Source organism: Artibeus jamaicensis, unplaced genomic scaffold, assembly GCF_021234435.1.
Source record: "Artibeus jamaicensis isolate MK-2021 breed Jamaican fruit bat unplaced genomic scaffold, CSHL_Jam_final contig_467, whole genome shotgun sequence".
Lineage (NCBI taxonomy): Eukaryota > Metazoa > Chordata > Mammalia > Chiroptera > Phyllostomidae > Artibeus > Artibeus jamaicensis.
The window spans coordinates 1311043-1325348 of record NW_026521845.1 but is presented as its reverse complement, the minus strand read 5'-3'; the positions used below and the strand labels follow the sequence as shown (position 1 = coordinate 1325348).

General features: G+C 44.4%; 1 protein-coding gene across 1 annotated transcript in view; it reads left to right on the top strand.

Moving 5' to 3' along the window:
* TSNAX (translin associated factor X) overlaps positions 1 to 13518 on the top strand; it is a 28131-nt gene extending 14613 nt beyond the window's left edge. Inside the window, exons 5-6 of the mRNA XM_037136753.2 lie at positions 7772 to 7899; positions 11868 to 13518. Of these exons, the coding sequence (XP_036992648.2) occupies positions 7772 to 7899; positions 11868 to 12245 (506 nt within the window). The 3' untranslated portion in view covers positions 12246 to 13518. The remainder of the gene's footprint in view (positions 1 to 7771; positions 7900 to 11867) is intronic.
* Positions 13519 to 14306: the final 788 nt, after the last annotated feature.

The following is a 14306-nucleotide window of genomic DNA, read 5'->3' as shown; positions in this document are numbered from 1 at the left end:
CTGCTCAGGTAGACAACATCCAAATTAGGAAAAATATAAGTTAGTGAACTTGAATTCAGTTTTGCTATTGGTAGTATAACTTTTCATACTTCACACGACTGAGGCTTATAGATACACTTATTTTCAATGTACAGTTTAAGTAATTAATAATTTATTTTTGGTAGAGTGGCCTACGAATCAAACCTAGGTGTTATTTTACTTTAATGTTTCATGGTCTCGTAAAGCTAACTTTTGAAAAATGCCGGGTGGTAGTCTTACAAATTCTTATAAATGTAATTTTTAAAAATTGAGATAATTTATGTAACATAAAATTAACCCTTTTGAACTACATAATTCGGTGGGTTTTAGTCTAATGGCAAGGTTGTTATCCTTGATATCCAGCCATCACCACTGCCTAATTCCAGAATATTTTCCACCCCCGATAAATTCTCTTCTCCATTTAGTAGTCACTCCTTATTTCCCACCCCGAAACCCCAGCACCCCTGACCCTAGGCAGCCACTAACCTACCTTCTGTCTCCGCGCAGCTCCTAGTCTGGACCACATCATGTAGACAGAATCATGTCGTACGGCCCTTTGTGCCCGGCTTCTTTCACTCAGCGTAGCATCCTCAGTGTTCACCTGTGTCGTAGCGTGTGTCCATGCTTTATTCCTCCCTAGGGCAGGACACTGCTCCTCTGTACATGTGTATTCCTCTCTAGGGCGGGACACTGCTCCGCTGTACATCTGTATTCCTCTCTATGGCGGGACACTGCTCCTCTGTACATCTGTATTCCTCTCTATGGCGGGACACTGCTCCGCCGTACATCTGTATTCCTCTCTATGACAGGACACTGTTCCTCTGTACATGTGTATTCCTCTCTATGACAGGACACTGTTCCTCTGTACATGTGTATTCCTCTCTATGGCGGGACACTGCTCTGCCGTACATCTGTATTCCTCTCTATGGCAGGACACTGTTCCTCTGTACATCTGTATTCCTCTCTATGGCGGGACGCTGCTCCGCTGTACATGTGTATTCCTCTCTATGGCGGGACACTGTTCTGCTGTACATCTGTATTCCTCTCTAGGGCGGGACGCTGCTCCGCCGTACATCTGTATTCCTCTCTATGGCGGGACACTGTTCCTCTGTACATCTGTATTCCTCTCTATGGCGGGACACTGCTCCACTGTACATCTGTATTCCTCTCTAGGGCGGGACGCTGCTCCGCCGTACATCTGTATTCCTCTCTATGGCAGGACACTGTTCCTCTGTACATCTGTATTCCTCTCTATGGTGGGACACTGTTCCTCTGTACATGTGTATTCCTCTCTATGGCGGGACACTGCTCCGCTGTACATCTGTATTCCTCTCTATGGCGGGACACTGTTCCTCTGTACATCTGTATTCCTCTCTATGGCGGGACGCTGCTCCGCTGTACATGTGTATTCCTCTCTATGGCGGGACACTGTTCCTCTGTACATCTGTATTCCTCTCTAGGGCGGGACGCTGCTCCGCCGTACATCTGTATTCCTCTCTATGGCGGGACGCTGCTCCGCTGTACATCTGTATTCCTCTCTATGGCGGGACACTGTTCTGCTGTACATCTGTATTCCTCTCTATGGCGGGACACTGCTCCGCTGTACATCTGTATTCCTCTCTATGGCGGGACACTGCTCTGCTGTACATCTGTATTCCTCTCTATGGCAGGACACTGCTCTGCTGTACATCTGTATTCCTCTCTATGGCGGGACACTGCTCCGCTGTACATGTGTATTCCTCTCTATGGCGGGACACTGTTCCTCTGTACATCTGTATTCCTCTCTATGGCGGGACACTGCTCCGCTGTACATCTGTATTCCTCTCTATGGCGGGACACTGTTCTGCTGTACATCTGTATTCCTCTCTATGGCGGGACACTGTTCCTCTGTACATCTGTATTCCTCTCTATGGCGGGACACTGTTCCTCTGTACATCTGTATTCCTCTCTATGGCGGGACACTGTTCTGCTGTACATCTGTATTCCTCTCTATGGCGGGACACTGTTCCTCTGTACATCTGTATTCCTCTCTATGGCGGGACACTGTTCCTCTGTACATCTGTATTCCTCTCTATGGCGGGACACTGTTCCTCTGTACATCTGTATTCCTCTCTAGGGCGGGACACTGTTCCTCTGTACATCTGTATTCCTCTCTATGGCGGGACACTGTTCCTCTGTACATCTGTATTCCTCTCTATGGCGGGACACTGTTCCTCTGTACATCTGTATTCCTCTCTATGGCGGGACACTGTTCCTCTGTACATCTGTATTCCTCTCTAGGGCGGGACACTGCTCCGCTGTACATCTGTATTCCTCTCTATGGCGGGACACTGCTCCCCTGTACATCTGTATTCCTCTCTATGGCGGGACACTGTTCCTCTGTACATCTGTATTCCTCTCTATGGCGGGACACTGTTCTGCTGTACATCTGTATTCCTCTCTATGGCGGGACACTGTTCCTCTGTACATCTGTATTCCTCTCTATGGCGGGACACTGTTCCTCTGTACATCTGTATTCCTCTCTATGACGGGACACTGTTCCTCTGTACATCTGTATTCCTCTCTATGGCGGGACACTGTTCTGCTGTACATCTGTATTCCTCTCTATGGCGGGACACTGCTCCGCTGTACATCTGTATTCCTCTCTATGGCGGGACACTGTTCCTCTGTACATCTGTATTCCTCTCTATGGCGGGACACTGCTCCTCTGTACATCTGTATTCCTCTCTATGGCGGGACACTGTTCCTCTGTACATCTGTATTCCTCTCTATGGCGGGACACTGTTCCTCTGTACATCTGTATTCCTCTCTATGGCGGGACACTGCTCCGCTGTACATCTGTATTCCTCTCTATGGCGGGACACTGTTCCTCTGTACATCTGTATTCCTCTCTATGGCGGGACACTGTTCCTCTGTACATCTGTATTCCTCTCTATGGCGGGACACTGTTCCTCTATACATCTGTATTCCTCTCTATGGCGGGACACTGTTCCTCTGTACATCTGTATTCCTCTCTATGGCGGGACACTGTTCTGCTGTACATCTGTATTCCTCTCTATGGCGGGACACTGCTCCGCTGTACATCTGTATTCCTCTCTATGGCGGGACACTGCTCCGCCGTACATCTGTATTCCTCTCTATGGCAGGACACTGTTCCTCTGTACATCTGTATTCCTCTCTATGGCGGGACGCTGCTCCGCTGTACATGTGTATTCCTCTCTATGGCGGGACACTGTTCTGCTGTACATGTGTATTCCTCTCTATGGCGGGACACTGCTCCGCTGTACATCTGTATTCCTCTCTATGGCGGGACACTGTTCTGCTGTACATGTGTATTCCTCTCTATGGCGGGACACTGCTCCGCTGTACATCTGTATTCCTCTCTATGGCGGGACACTGTTCTGCTGTACATGTGTATTCCTCTCTATGGCGGGACACTGCTCTGCTGTACATCTGTATTCCTCTCTATGGCGGGACACTGTTCCTCTGTACATGTGTATTCCTCTCTATGGCGGGACACTGTTCCTCTGTACATGTGTATTCCTCTCTATGGCGGGACACTGTTCCTCTGTACATCTGTATTCCTCTCTATGGCGGGACACTGTTCCTCTGTACATCTGTATTCCTCTCTATGGCGGGACACTGTTCCTCTGTACATCTGTATTCCTCTCTATGGCGGGACACTGTTCCTCTGTACATCTGTATTCCTCTCTAGGGCGGGACACTGCTCCGCTGTACATCTGTATTCCTCTCTATGGCGGGACACTGCTCCGCTGTACATCTGTATTCCTCTCTATGGCGGGACACTGTTCCTCTGTACATCTGTATTCCTCTCTATGGCGGGACACTGTTCTGCTGTACATCTGTATTCCTCTCTATGGCGGGACACTGTTCCTCTGTACATCTGTATTCCTCTCTATGGCGGGACGCTGCTCCGCTGTACATCTGTATTCCTCTCTATGGCGGGACACTGTTCCTCTGTACATCTGTATTCCTCTCTATGGCGGGACGCTGCTCCGCTGTACATCTGTATTCCTCTCTATGGCGGGACACTGTTCTGCTGTACATGTGTATTCCTCTCTTTGGCGGGACACTGCTCCGCTGTACATCTGTATTCCTCTCTATGGCGGGACACTGCTCTGCTATACATGTGTATTCCTCTCTATGGCGGGACACTGTTCCTCTGTACATCTGTATTCCTCTCTATGGCGGGACACTGTTCTGCTGTACATCTGTATTCCTCTCTATGGCGGGACACTGCTCCGCTGTACATCTGTATTCCTCTCTATGGCGGGACACTGTTCTGCTGTACATCTGTATTCCTCTCTATGGCGGGACACTGTTCCTCTGTACATCTGTATTCCTCTCTATGGCGGGACACTGTTCCTCTGTACATCTGTATTCCTCTCTATGGCGGGACACTGCTCCGCCGTACATCTGTATTCCTCTCTATGGCGGGACACTGTTCCTCTGTACATCTGTATTCCTCTCTAGGGCGGGACACTGTTCTGCTGTACATCTGTATTCCTCTCTATGGCGGGACACTGTTCCTCTGTACATCTGTATTCCTCTCTAGGGCGGGACACTGCTCTGCTGTACATCTGTATTCCTCTCTATGGCGGGACACTGTTCCTCTGTACATCTGTATTCCTCTCTATGGCAGGACGCTGTTCCTCTGTACATCTGTATTCCTCTCTATGGCAGGACACTGTTCCTCTGTACATCTGTATTCCTCTCTATGGCGGGACACTGTTCCGCCGTACATCTGTATTCCTCTCTATGGCGGGACGCTGCTCCGCTGTACATCTGTATTCCTCTCTATGGCGGGACACTGTTCCTCTGTACATCTGTATTCCTCTCTAGGGCGGGACACTGTTCCTCTGTACATCTGTATTCCTCTCTATGGCGGGACACTGTTCCTCTGTACATCTGTATTCCTCTCTATGGCGGGACACTGTTCTGCTGTACATCTGTATTCCTCTCTATGGCGGGACACTGTTCCTCTGTACATCTGTATTCCTCTCTATGGCGGGACACTGTTCCTCTGTACATCTGTATTCCTCTCTATGGCGGGACGCTGCTCCGCCGTACATCTGTATTCCTCTCTATGGCGGGACACTGCTCTGCTGTACATCTGTATTCCTCTCTATGGCAGGATGCTGTTCCTCTGTACATCTGCACTGCATTTGGTTGTCTGTCCGTCAGTTGATGGACGTCCGGGTGATTTCCACTTTCTGGCTCTAATGAGGGACGCTCTTATGAGTGAGCGTTTGCCTGCAAGTCCGTGTATGCGCACGGGTTCGGTGCTCTTTGGTTTGCTCCTGGGAGTGGACTTGCCGGGGCGGACGGCAGACAGTTGTTGAAAACACTGAAAGCCTGGAAGGAAGGTGGACGTGAAATTCAAATTTGTAATGAAACCTCTTGTCTGTTCACCTTTATGTATGGATTTTGATGGGGATTTGGACTGGATGTATATTGCTTAAATATAAGAACAACTGAAAATAATCAGGAGCTTTTAACTGCGTTTCGTGATATATGTTCTAATAGAAGAACAAGGAGAAAAACAACAAATGACATAAAAGCAACCTGCAAACTTGTGTCTTACTGGCAGCTGTTTCTGTAAATAATTCTGATTGGATTTACTCCAAGGCAGGAACAGAAGGGGAAGGCATTGTTTGCTGGGATATGGCAGTAGGCTGACATTTTTCACCTTGGGGATTATTCACTGAAAATTGCGGATGTCCTTTTCATCAAGTTGAAACATAACTTGTTTAAACATCCTTTTACCTAGATGTGACCAGCAGTGCTTTTCAGTGTTCGGGGCCAGACGGCCTTGAACTGTCTCTGTGGCTTGTTGTGAAACCAGTTTCTATGGACTAGAAATGGCCGCCTCTTCTCCGAAGTAACTGTGATGGAGCACGTCCCACCGACAACCTAAAAAATGACTTAGATGTATTGAAAGTGTGATATTTGGTGGCCACCCACATTAACAGAGACTGACAGCACCGATGAAATTTGAGGCCTCTGGTTCCATACCCCCTTTCGTCCCTGCTATGAAACAAATCAGCTGACTTGCTAATTCTGAATGTCACCAGTTTGAACTTGAATCTTGTAAGAGTATTCCTGTTGTAGTGGATTACAGTGGGTTACAGTTCTGAACGTTTGAATACCACATTTTAAAGTGTTTTTGTCAAAACACTTTGAGTTTGATAAAATTAGGAGAAACAGGGAAAGCGGATTATAAGCAGTTTACCAGACACTTGAGTCTTTTCTGTGTATGAGGTGCTGTCTTCGGGGATGGGAAAGGTGCACAGGAGTAAAGGCGTGACCCGTGCCCTCCAAAGTTGTGGGGTGCAGAATGGGTGATCACACAAAGCCAACCGGAACAGAGTTGAAGTGTAAGTTTTACACGGTGTGAAGAAATGCGTGCTGTCCTCATTGGGGTTTATCGAAACATTTCACCTCTTTTTACTGGTAGAAAAAGATTTGCGGGGGGGGTCCCCACAGGCACAGAATAGCATGGAATCATGGAAGTATATAGCATGAGAAACTATGGAACAGAGTTACAGAAAGCAGGGAGCAAACTGGGAAGCCGCCCCCAAGGAAGTACCCAGTGCCGCTCACCACCTTGAGCGGCCGGCCACCCCCCACTGAGAGGGCTGCTGGGGTGGGGGCGGCGCGCGCAGCAGAGCCTGGACCGAGCCTGCTTCTCCTCTGGCGGCCCGCCTGTGCCCTCCCAGTGCCAGGACACAGTGTGAAGTCGTGCCAGCCGACGAAAGAAGGATGTGGTAGTTTCCACCTCCGCTTTCGAAATAATGGAGCGGAGAGACGATAAGTTGACAAGAGGCACATCTATGACTGGTTTTTCTTGTTATTGTCATCAGTTTTTTCCAGTTGATGGTTTAACGAGTGTAATGATGAACACCCTTGTCCTTACCAGCACGCGTGTCTTCTTGCTTAGCTCATTCGTGAGAGCTAAGCATCGTAGATCGTGTTTAGAGATACAGCGAGTGGCCCCCGAATCTTGCTGTTTGCTTTTGTGTGCATGAGGTATTTCCGGAAGGAAGTGAGAAATGCAGGTTGTCTTTAGGGAAGGGAACTGGGCAGTCATCTATTCATAATAAAACTAAATTTTCAGATGTTTCTATTGTAAATACGAAAGATATTATCCATCTTGTTAAACTCAACTTTATTGTTTCTCAGCATGTCGAGGTTTGTGAAACACGCCCTTTTCCGTCAAACCTTGTTCTGTCAGCCAAGGCATCTATTTGCTGACGCATAACATCATTTGCCACTCAAAATGAGTGAGGATATTTTCATTTTATTGTTTCCTCTTATTGCTGTATAATCTATAAAAATCTGTATAGTTCCTATTAAAGCCTATCAAAAGTTTTATAAAGCCCTTTTTAAAATTCTTAATTTTTTTTCTTAAGAATCTTTGACATTTCCCTGTAGGAGAGTGGATTTTTAAAACTAATGTCATGGAAGAAGAAATCGAATACATTTGTATCGGAGCCATCTGTGTATAGTTGGGTCACAGACGTGGTCCTCTGTTCAGCGCTGTCCCCACCGGTCACTCCTGGGTGGTGCCGGGTTTTCCGTGTGTCAGATGTGTTGCTCATGAGCTCACGTTGTAGTCGGCATTCGCCGAGCTTTGGTGCAGCTGGCTGGTGCTCATTTGAAGGTTTTTTTATCATGACTTGCTTATTATGGGATGCTTGTTTCTTAGTGATTTTCTTGGTTGTTTTTTCAGGACTGCAGGAATATGTGGAAGCCGTCTCTTTTCAACACTTCATCAAAACACGATCACTTATCAGCATGGATGAAATTAATAAACAGTTGATATTTACAACAGAAGACAGTGGGAAGGAAAACAAGACTGTAAGATTTTAAAACCTTATTACATCACGTTTATTACATCATTTATATAATGTGCAATGTACTAGTGGTAGGAATATTGAGATGAAAATGTTCTTCCCAAAGTGTGCTTTCATAGATGCCCAGTTTGGGAAACGGCCTCTGAAAATTGTAGGGAGTGGGTAGAGCAAGAACAACTGTGGGTATGTCGAGAGAGGATAATACTCTTCCCTGTATATGAAGATAATACTCTTCCCTACAGCATTACTGAGTGATGACTGCACGTTCACTTCTGGTTTCACTGTGCGTTCACTGTATGCCCTTTATTTATAAGCACTGTCTCATTTCATCCCCTTAGTAACCTAGGTGAGCATGATCGCCTTTATTTTACAAGGAAGGAAACAGGTTTTGAGAGAGTTTGAGTAACTTACCGAGAGTCACACAGCTAATAAGGGTGACAGCTAAGCTTTGACACCAGGTGTCCTAAATCCAAACCAGCGCCTGTCCACTGTGCCGGTGTCTGTCCACGTGTGTGCCACAGAGGCGGGGCCAGGTGTCCGCCTCACGGGGGTGGTGAGGGGTTTGACCAAAATGAGGCCGTGGGGAGCGCATGGCAGGTGGTCGTTAGAAAGGTTTGCATAAAGGTGTTAGGTAGGGAGAGCTGTTAGTCACTCAGTTCTTGGTGCTTGTATCCGAAAATGATACAGCTTTTCCGAATTAGGAAAAGGGAAAGTTTTGCAGTTTGGCTTTTGCATAAATACTATTTTTCTGTGGGTTTCAAGAGACAATATTTAGGCAATGAGGTGAGATTTTGAATATTTGGTATTTTCTGAGATACCAGTATGCTTGAAGATGAAATGTAAGTTTTTTTCTCTATTTTTTAAATCTTTTTCTTTGTTTTATTATTTCAGAATTGTTCAGAGTCAGAATAGGGAGGCAGAAAATGGAAGAAGCTGTGTAGACATTGAATATGAACTAAAATGTTAATGTTGAAAAGTGAGACTTCATTTAGCGTAACAGATATAGGAAGCTATTATGTATTTTCTCAATTTTTACAATTATATGAAGTTTATTAAGGAGGCAGTTCATTTTGGGAAGTAAAATTTCTTCATAATTTTGACTCATTTAGCAAAGTTCGCACAACTTCCTTTGAAGTTCTAATACATAGTGGAACCAGCAGGGCAGACGGTGAAGAGGAACTGGGAGCGAACGCTCTGTTTTCAGGACTGGGTAGTAGGTTCCGCTGAGATTGTGGTGCAACATTCATGCACACTTTCAAACTGTTAAGACCATGGTTATAAATAACTTTTATTTTTAGTGCTAAAGATTCTTGGTGCTAAAAATTCTGGGCGTTTCATAGATGAGGTATTTTGCTTTGATGTGCCTGTTGAGAATATTGTGAAAACCACTTAATTTTTTACAACTTCATTATGAAAAATGTCAAACATATGGAAAAGCAGAGCAAACAGTGACACGTGAACGCCTGTGTACCCGCTGCCTGGGTCCAGTCGTTGTCAACATTTTGCCGTATTTAGTTCATCTAAATATTTTTTTGTAAAGCTACTTTAATTGTAGGTGTGATGCTATTTTACCCCTAAATGCTTCAGATCCATCTTGAAAATCTGCATTTTAAGTAGTTTTCTTTCTTCTTGTTCCCATTATCACTCAGTAAAGCAGAATCGGTTTCCTTGACGTTTGTTGAAATTTGTTAATTTTTTAACAAGCTTTTTTCTCTAAAATCAACTTCTTAGTTGACCAGGGAATTCCTTCTGTCTAATGATAGAGATAAGAACATTAATACTTTAGGCGAAAGTTATTTTTATAAATGACCTATGAAATGCAACCCTCTGTCCCTTACTACAGTCTGTGTACCCTTTCTAAAAAGGTGCCAGTTCCCTGGCCCGGTAGCTCAGTTGGTTAGAACATTTTCCTGATACACCAAGGTTACAGGTTCAATCCCCAGTCAGGGCACATACAGGAATCAACCAATGAATGAAAAAATAAATGAAACAACAAATTGATATTTTGCTCTCTCTCTCTCTCAAGGCAATTAAAAAAAAAGATGCCAGTTCTCTCAACTGTTCATAGAAACAAGACAGAGTAGATATTTATGTCATGATGTAGTTTCAAAGGCATCAGAGTAATCGGGAGCTGGCCTTGGTGTTTATCCAGCTCTGTCATGAACTGGCTGTACTACCTCTGGTGGTTCTTACACCCCGTCTCTCACACTTTACACTCAGAGGGTCGGACCGAACCCCGTCTCTCACACTTTACACTCAGAGGGTTGGACCGAACCCCGTCTCTCACACTTTACACTCAGAGGGTTGGACCGAACCCCGTCTCTCACACTCTACACTCGGAGGGTCGGACCGAACCCCGTCTCTCACACTTTACACTCAGGGGATTGGACCGAACGGTCTCTGACGAGCACTCCAACCATACTGAGGGGTCGTGATAACAGCTAAATTTGACTCATTTCCTTGCTTAATTGACTCTCAGTGACTCCATGATCGGTTGATAAAAGTTCAAGTTTCTCAGTGTCACTTTATACTCCTGTCTGTCTTTCTAGATTCACCCTGTACTAATTCTTATTTTAAACTTGACTCAAAAGAAATACCTGGCAAGTTTCTCACCTGTACAACCCAGTTCTTACCTGCATGCCTTTGCAGCTAGGTCCCTCCGCCTCGGGCAGCCTCCAGTGTGCCTGCACCTACACCTAAGACTCATACACCCTCTTCATAACAAGTTAAGCATGGCCTCTTCCAGAAAGAATCCAATATAGAGGGGGAAATTGATGTGGAGAGAGTTTACATGATGATGGTAATGGTAATTGACAGCAGCTGACATGTGTTGGTATTGACTTTGTGTTGGGCATGACGCCAAGAACTTGGTAAATGTTATCCTTGAAATAAACCTCTGAGGTAGGTACTGTTATCCCATTTTACAGATGAGGAAACTGAGGTTTAGAGAGATGAAATAACTTGCCCAAGGGCATACACCTTATGAAGCAAGGTCCTGGAAGAGGTGGGAGGAGATGGGTCAAGGTCATTTGGAAGAGTTAACCTCAAACAAGAGGAGGGACAACTCATCATCTGAGACTGGAGGATAGAAGGTAAAGATGGATGTGGACATAAATAAGTTTGTTTGTTTGTTTGTTTCTGTAGGCATAAGGTAATTGAGAGTGTTTGTAGTGCGTGATCTGGCAGATGACCAGGCCGTTGAAAGTAGGCAGGGTGGTGTGCTGAGGGGGAAGAGGCTTGGGGTTGAGTAGGGGCTGCGGAGAGAAAGGAAGGTTCGGAGTAGTGTTTAAGGAGACGGGAGAGAGGACCATCCAGGAATAAGTAAAGGGACCGTACAAAGTGTATGTAGACGTTAACTTTTGCATTTTCAGCGTAATGGGACTCGGCCACTTGAATAAAGGACTAGCGAAAAGAGGGCTTAATATTGGTTCAGGCTTGTGCTTTTGCCGGATGCAGTAGGAAAGTAGGGGTCTGAAGGGACTGAGGAGGATGAAGCCAGAGAGGGCAGAATAAATGAGGACGGTCAGTGCTGTGTAGGGACCGAAGAGAGGCCAGAAGGGACCGCAGGGCTCGGGAGAGCAGGAAGTGATCACAGACATGGAGGGCGTTGAGAGTTGTCATTCAAATAAGTAATTGTCATGCAATAAAGTACTTGGGCCTTGTTTAAGAAGGTTTTAATTTTACTGTGTGTGTCAAGCGAAGTAGGAAATGGTTGATTTTATAATGATACAGTGTTAGATTCCAAAATTGTCTTGAACTCATTTAATTCAGCTCCCTGCCCAAGGCATGAATTCCTCTTGTAACATCACAAATGGTCAGTAAACAAAATAGATCATTTTATTTAGAGATGAGTATGGCCGATCTGCTGTCGATTTTGTGCCTTCTAGTAAATGTGATACACGCATATTAACTCCTTTTCACGGTGTAATTTTCTGTGTGTGTGTGTGTGTGTGTGTGTTGTTCTTTTACCAGCCCTCATCTGACGCTCTGGGTAAGCAGTTGGACTCCTGGAGCCTGAAAATCACGCCCGTCGATTACCTGCTGGGAGTGGCCGACCTAACTGGGGAGCTGATGCGCATGTGCATCAACAGCGTGGGCAATGGGGACATCGACACCCCCTTCGAAGTGAGCCAGTTCTTACGTCAGGTGTATGACGGCTTTTCCTTCATCGGCAATACTGGACCTTACGAGGTTTCTAAGAAACTGTACACCTTGAAACAGAGTCTGGCCAAAGTGGAGAATGCTTGTTATGCTTTGAAAGTCAGAGGTTCAGAGATTCCAAAGCATATGCTGGCAGATGTCTTTTCCGTGAAGACAGAAATGATTGATCAAGAAGAGGGTATTTCTTAGAGGGACATTACTCAGTTATTCTCCTAAGAGAGGCCAGTTTGTAAGACTGTTATTTAGTATTTCATTTGACTTTATTGTGGCTTTTACACAGGAAAATTTCAGTTTCACTTGTTTTGAATTATATACAACTTGTATATAAAATGACTGAAATGAATCATTTTCTATGTCTTACTCATGAAAGTCAACATATATGTTTGTAGAACTTTCAACATCTGTAGAAAGTTGGCTACAGATGTTTGCATATATGCCTATTTGAATTCTTGCTGGCTGAATTTCATCACTGTCATGTGAACATGCTTCAGAGCACTTTCTGCCGTATCTGTTCTGATAGACTTCGTGTGAGTGTTTGAGTGCCGATAGTTAGCGGGAGCCATTTGGAACTGAAGTTGGTAGTTTTGTTATATGTGCAAAGGTTTCTTAGTTCTGCATCTGCACTTCAGCTTTTTGTTTAAATTTCTTGGTAATACTGTGTCAAGCCTCCAAAATAGGCTTAGTCCATAGAGCAGAATTAAAAATGACTAAGTTATTGGTATACCTGAATTTTATGTGGCATTGTGGTAGAAATTGACATTATCATCTGGCTAATTTAGGCCATTTTGAATCTGTTGGGAACAGCCTTCCAGAAAAGTGGACAAAGATCCAAAGGTTAGTTTCTACATTTAACTTTGGTTCTTTATCACAGAAAGTCTGACAGAGAATTTGAGCTAATACTGTAATATTTCCACTGCTGTTTGAACTATATACTTGTACATAACTAAAAAGCTTTCAGTAATGATTATTTAGTAATTTTTTGGTTGTCTTTTAGTAACATTAGGCATGTTTAGAGACTTTTCCTGTTCTAGCATCTATAAGAAATTACATTTAATTACTTTTAATGAAGTTTTGGAATTTTTGAAATACTAAATCCAAACCTTTATAGTTGTCCAGTTGTATTTGTTGATAGTATAAAAAGTTGCCAAAGAAAATTTCTCCTGTACAGTTCAGCAATAAGACAAACGTCGGTGCAGCTGGGAATAACAGTGGGTCTCTAGCTGCGGTCGGCATCAGATTCGCCTCTGAAATTAGTTACAGTTTATTCCCTGTGGTGTGGAACTGACCTGAGCAGACATTTTCATTTGGTTTTGTGACTTTTGAGAATTTAGAGACTGCATTTTATTTTTGGAAATATTAGTTGCTCTGTTTTTAAGAGCTAATTCTTTGAAAGTGTAATTTCCCCCTAAAAAATTACCTGGAGAAAAAAAATAGGCATGCCTAATAAAATAGGTCGTTTGTATGTTTTGGTGGTAGTGAGTTTTTTTTTGGTTTCCCTGTTCAAACATATATTCCTGAAATGTAGTCTCGTCGCCTATTTTTGTTTTCTCTGCCACTCGAAGTTAAATTTATGTTAAAAGTAAAATAACACACTGGCACCAACTGTTCAACTTGCCAAGTCTGAAATTACAATTACAGTTTAAGTTGCACTCGGTGTATACTGCCTGCATGCAGGCAAGCCGTTCCGCCCAGTGCTCAGGGTGATAGCTTCTGTAGTACAAAAATACATGTTAGAGATGTATGTATTATCTACCTTATTAAAAATTCCCTGAAAAACAAAAAAAAGTAAAATAATAATGGATTGATGGCTCTCTTACAGAGACCTAAAACTGAAATCTTTGAATAAAATATTAAAACAAAGTTACTCTTAGTTTTCGATTATATTGAGAAATACTTAATCAAACTGCCGTGTAATTTTTGGCCCAGTCAGGAAACCTACTGTAAGAGGAAGATTTATTATTTCTTAAAATAGGTCCAGAGGTTGGGAGAGTTTCAGGAAAGCCATTTCTTCACATGTCACTCACCCAAACCGGTCACTTTCTCAGCCCTCTAAGGCCGTCCGTGGAAAGGAGAATTAGCGCACCGTGGTTGACCAGAGTGCACTTTATCCGAGAGGACAAGGGCGGACACTGGAAACCAGACCGGTGTCTCCAACTCAGGGGAGGGGAAGTGGCCTGGGACCGCAGCTACTGCAGGTCCATTGTTGTGGGCATGTTTCCAGGCTGCATGGTAACTGACGCCCACCAGGAG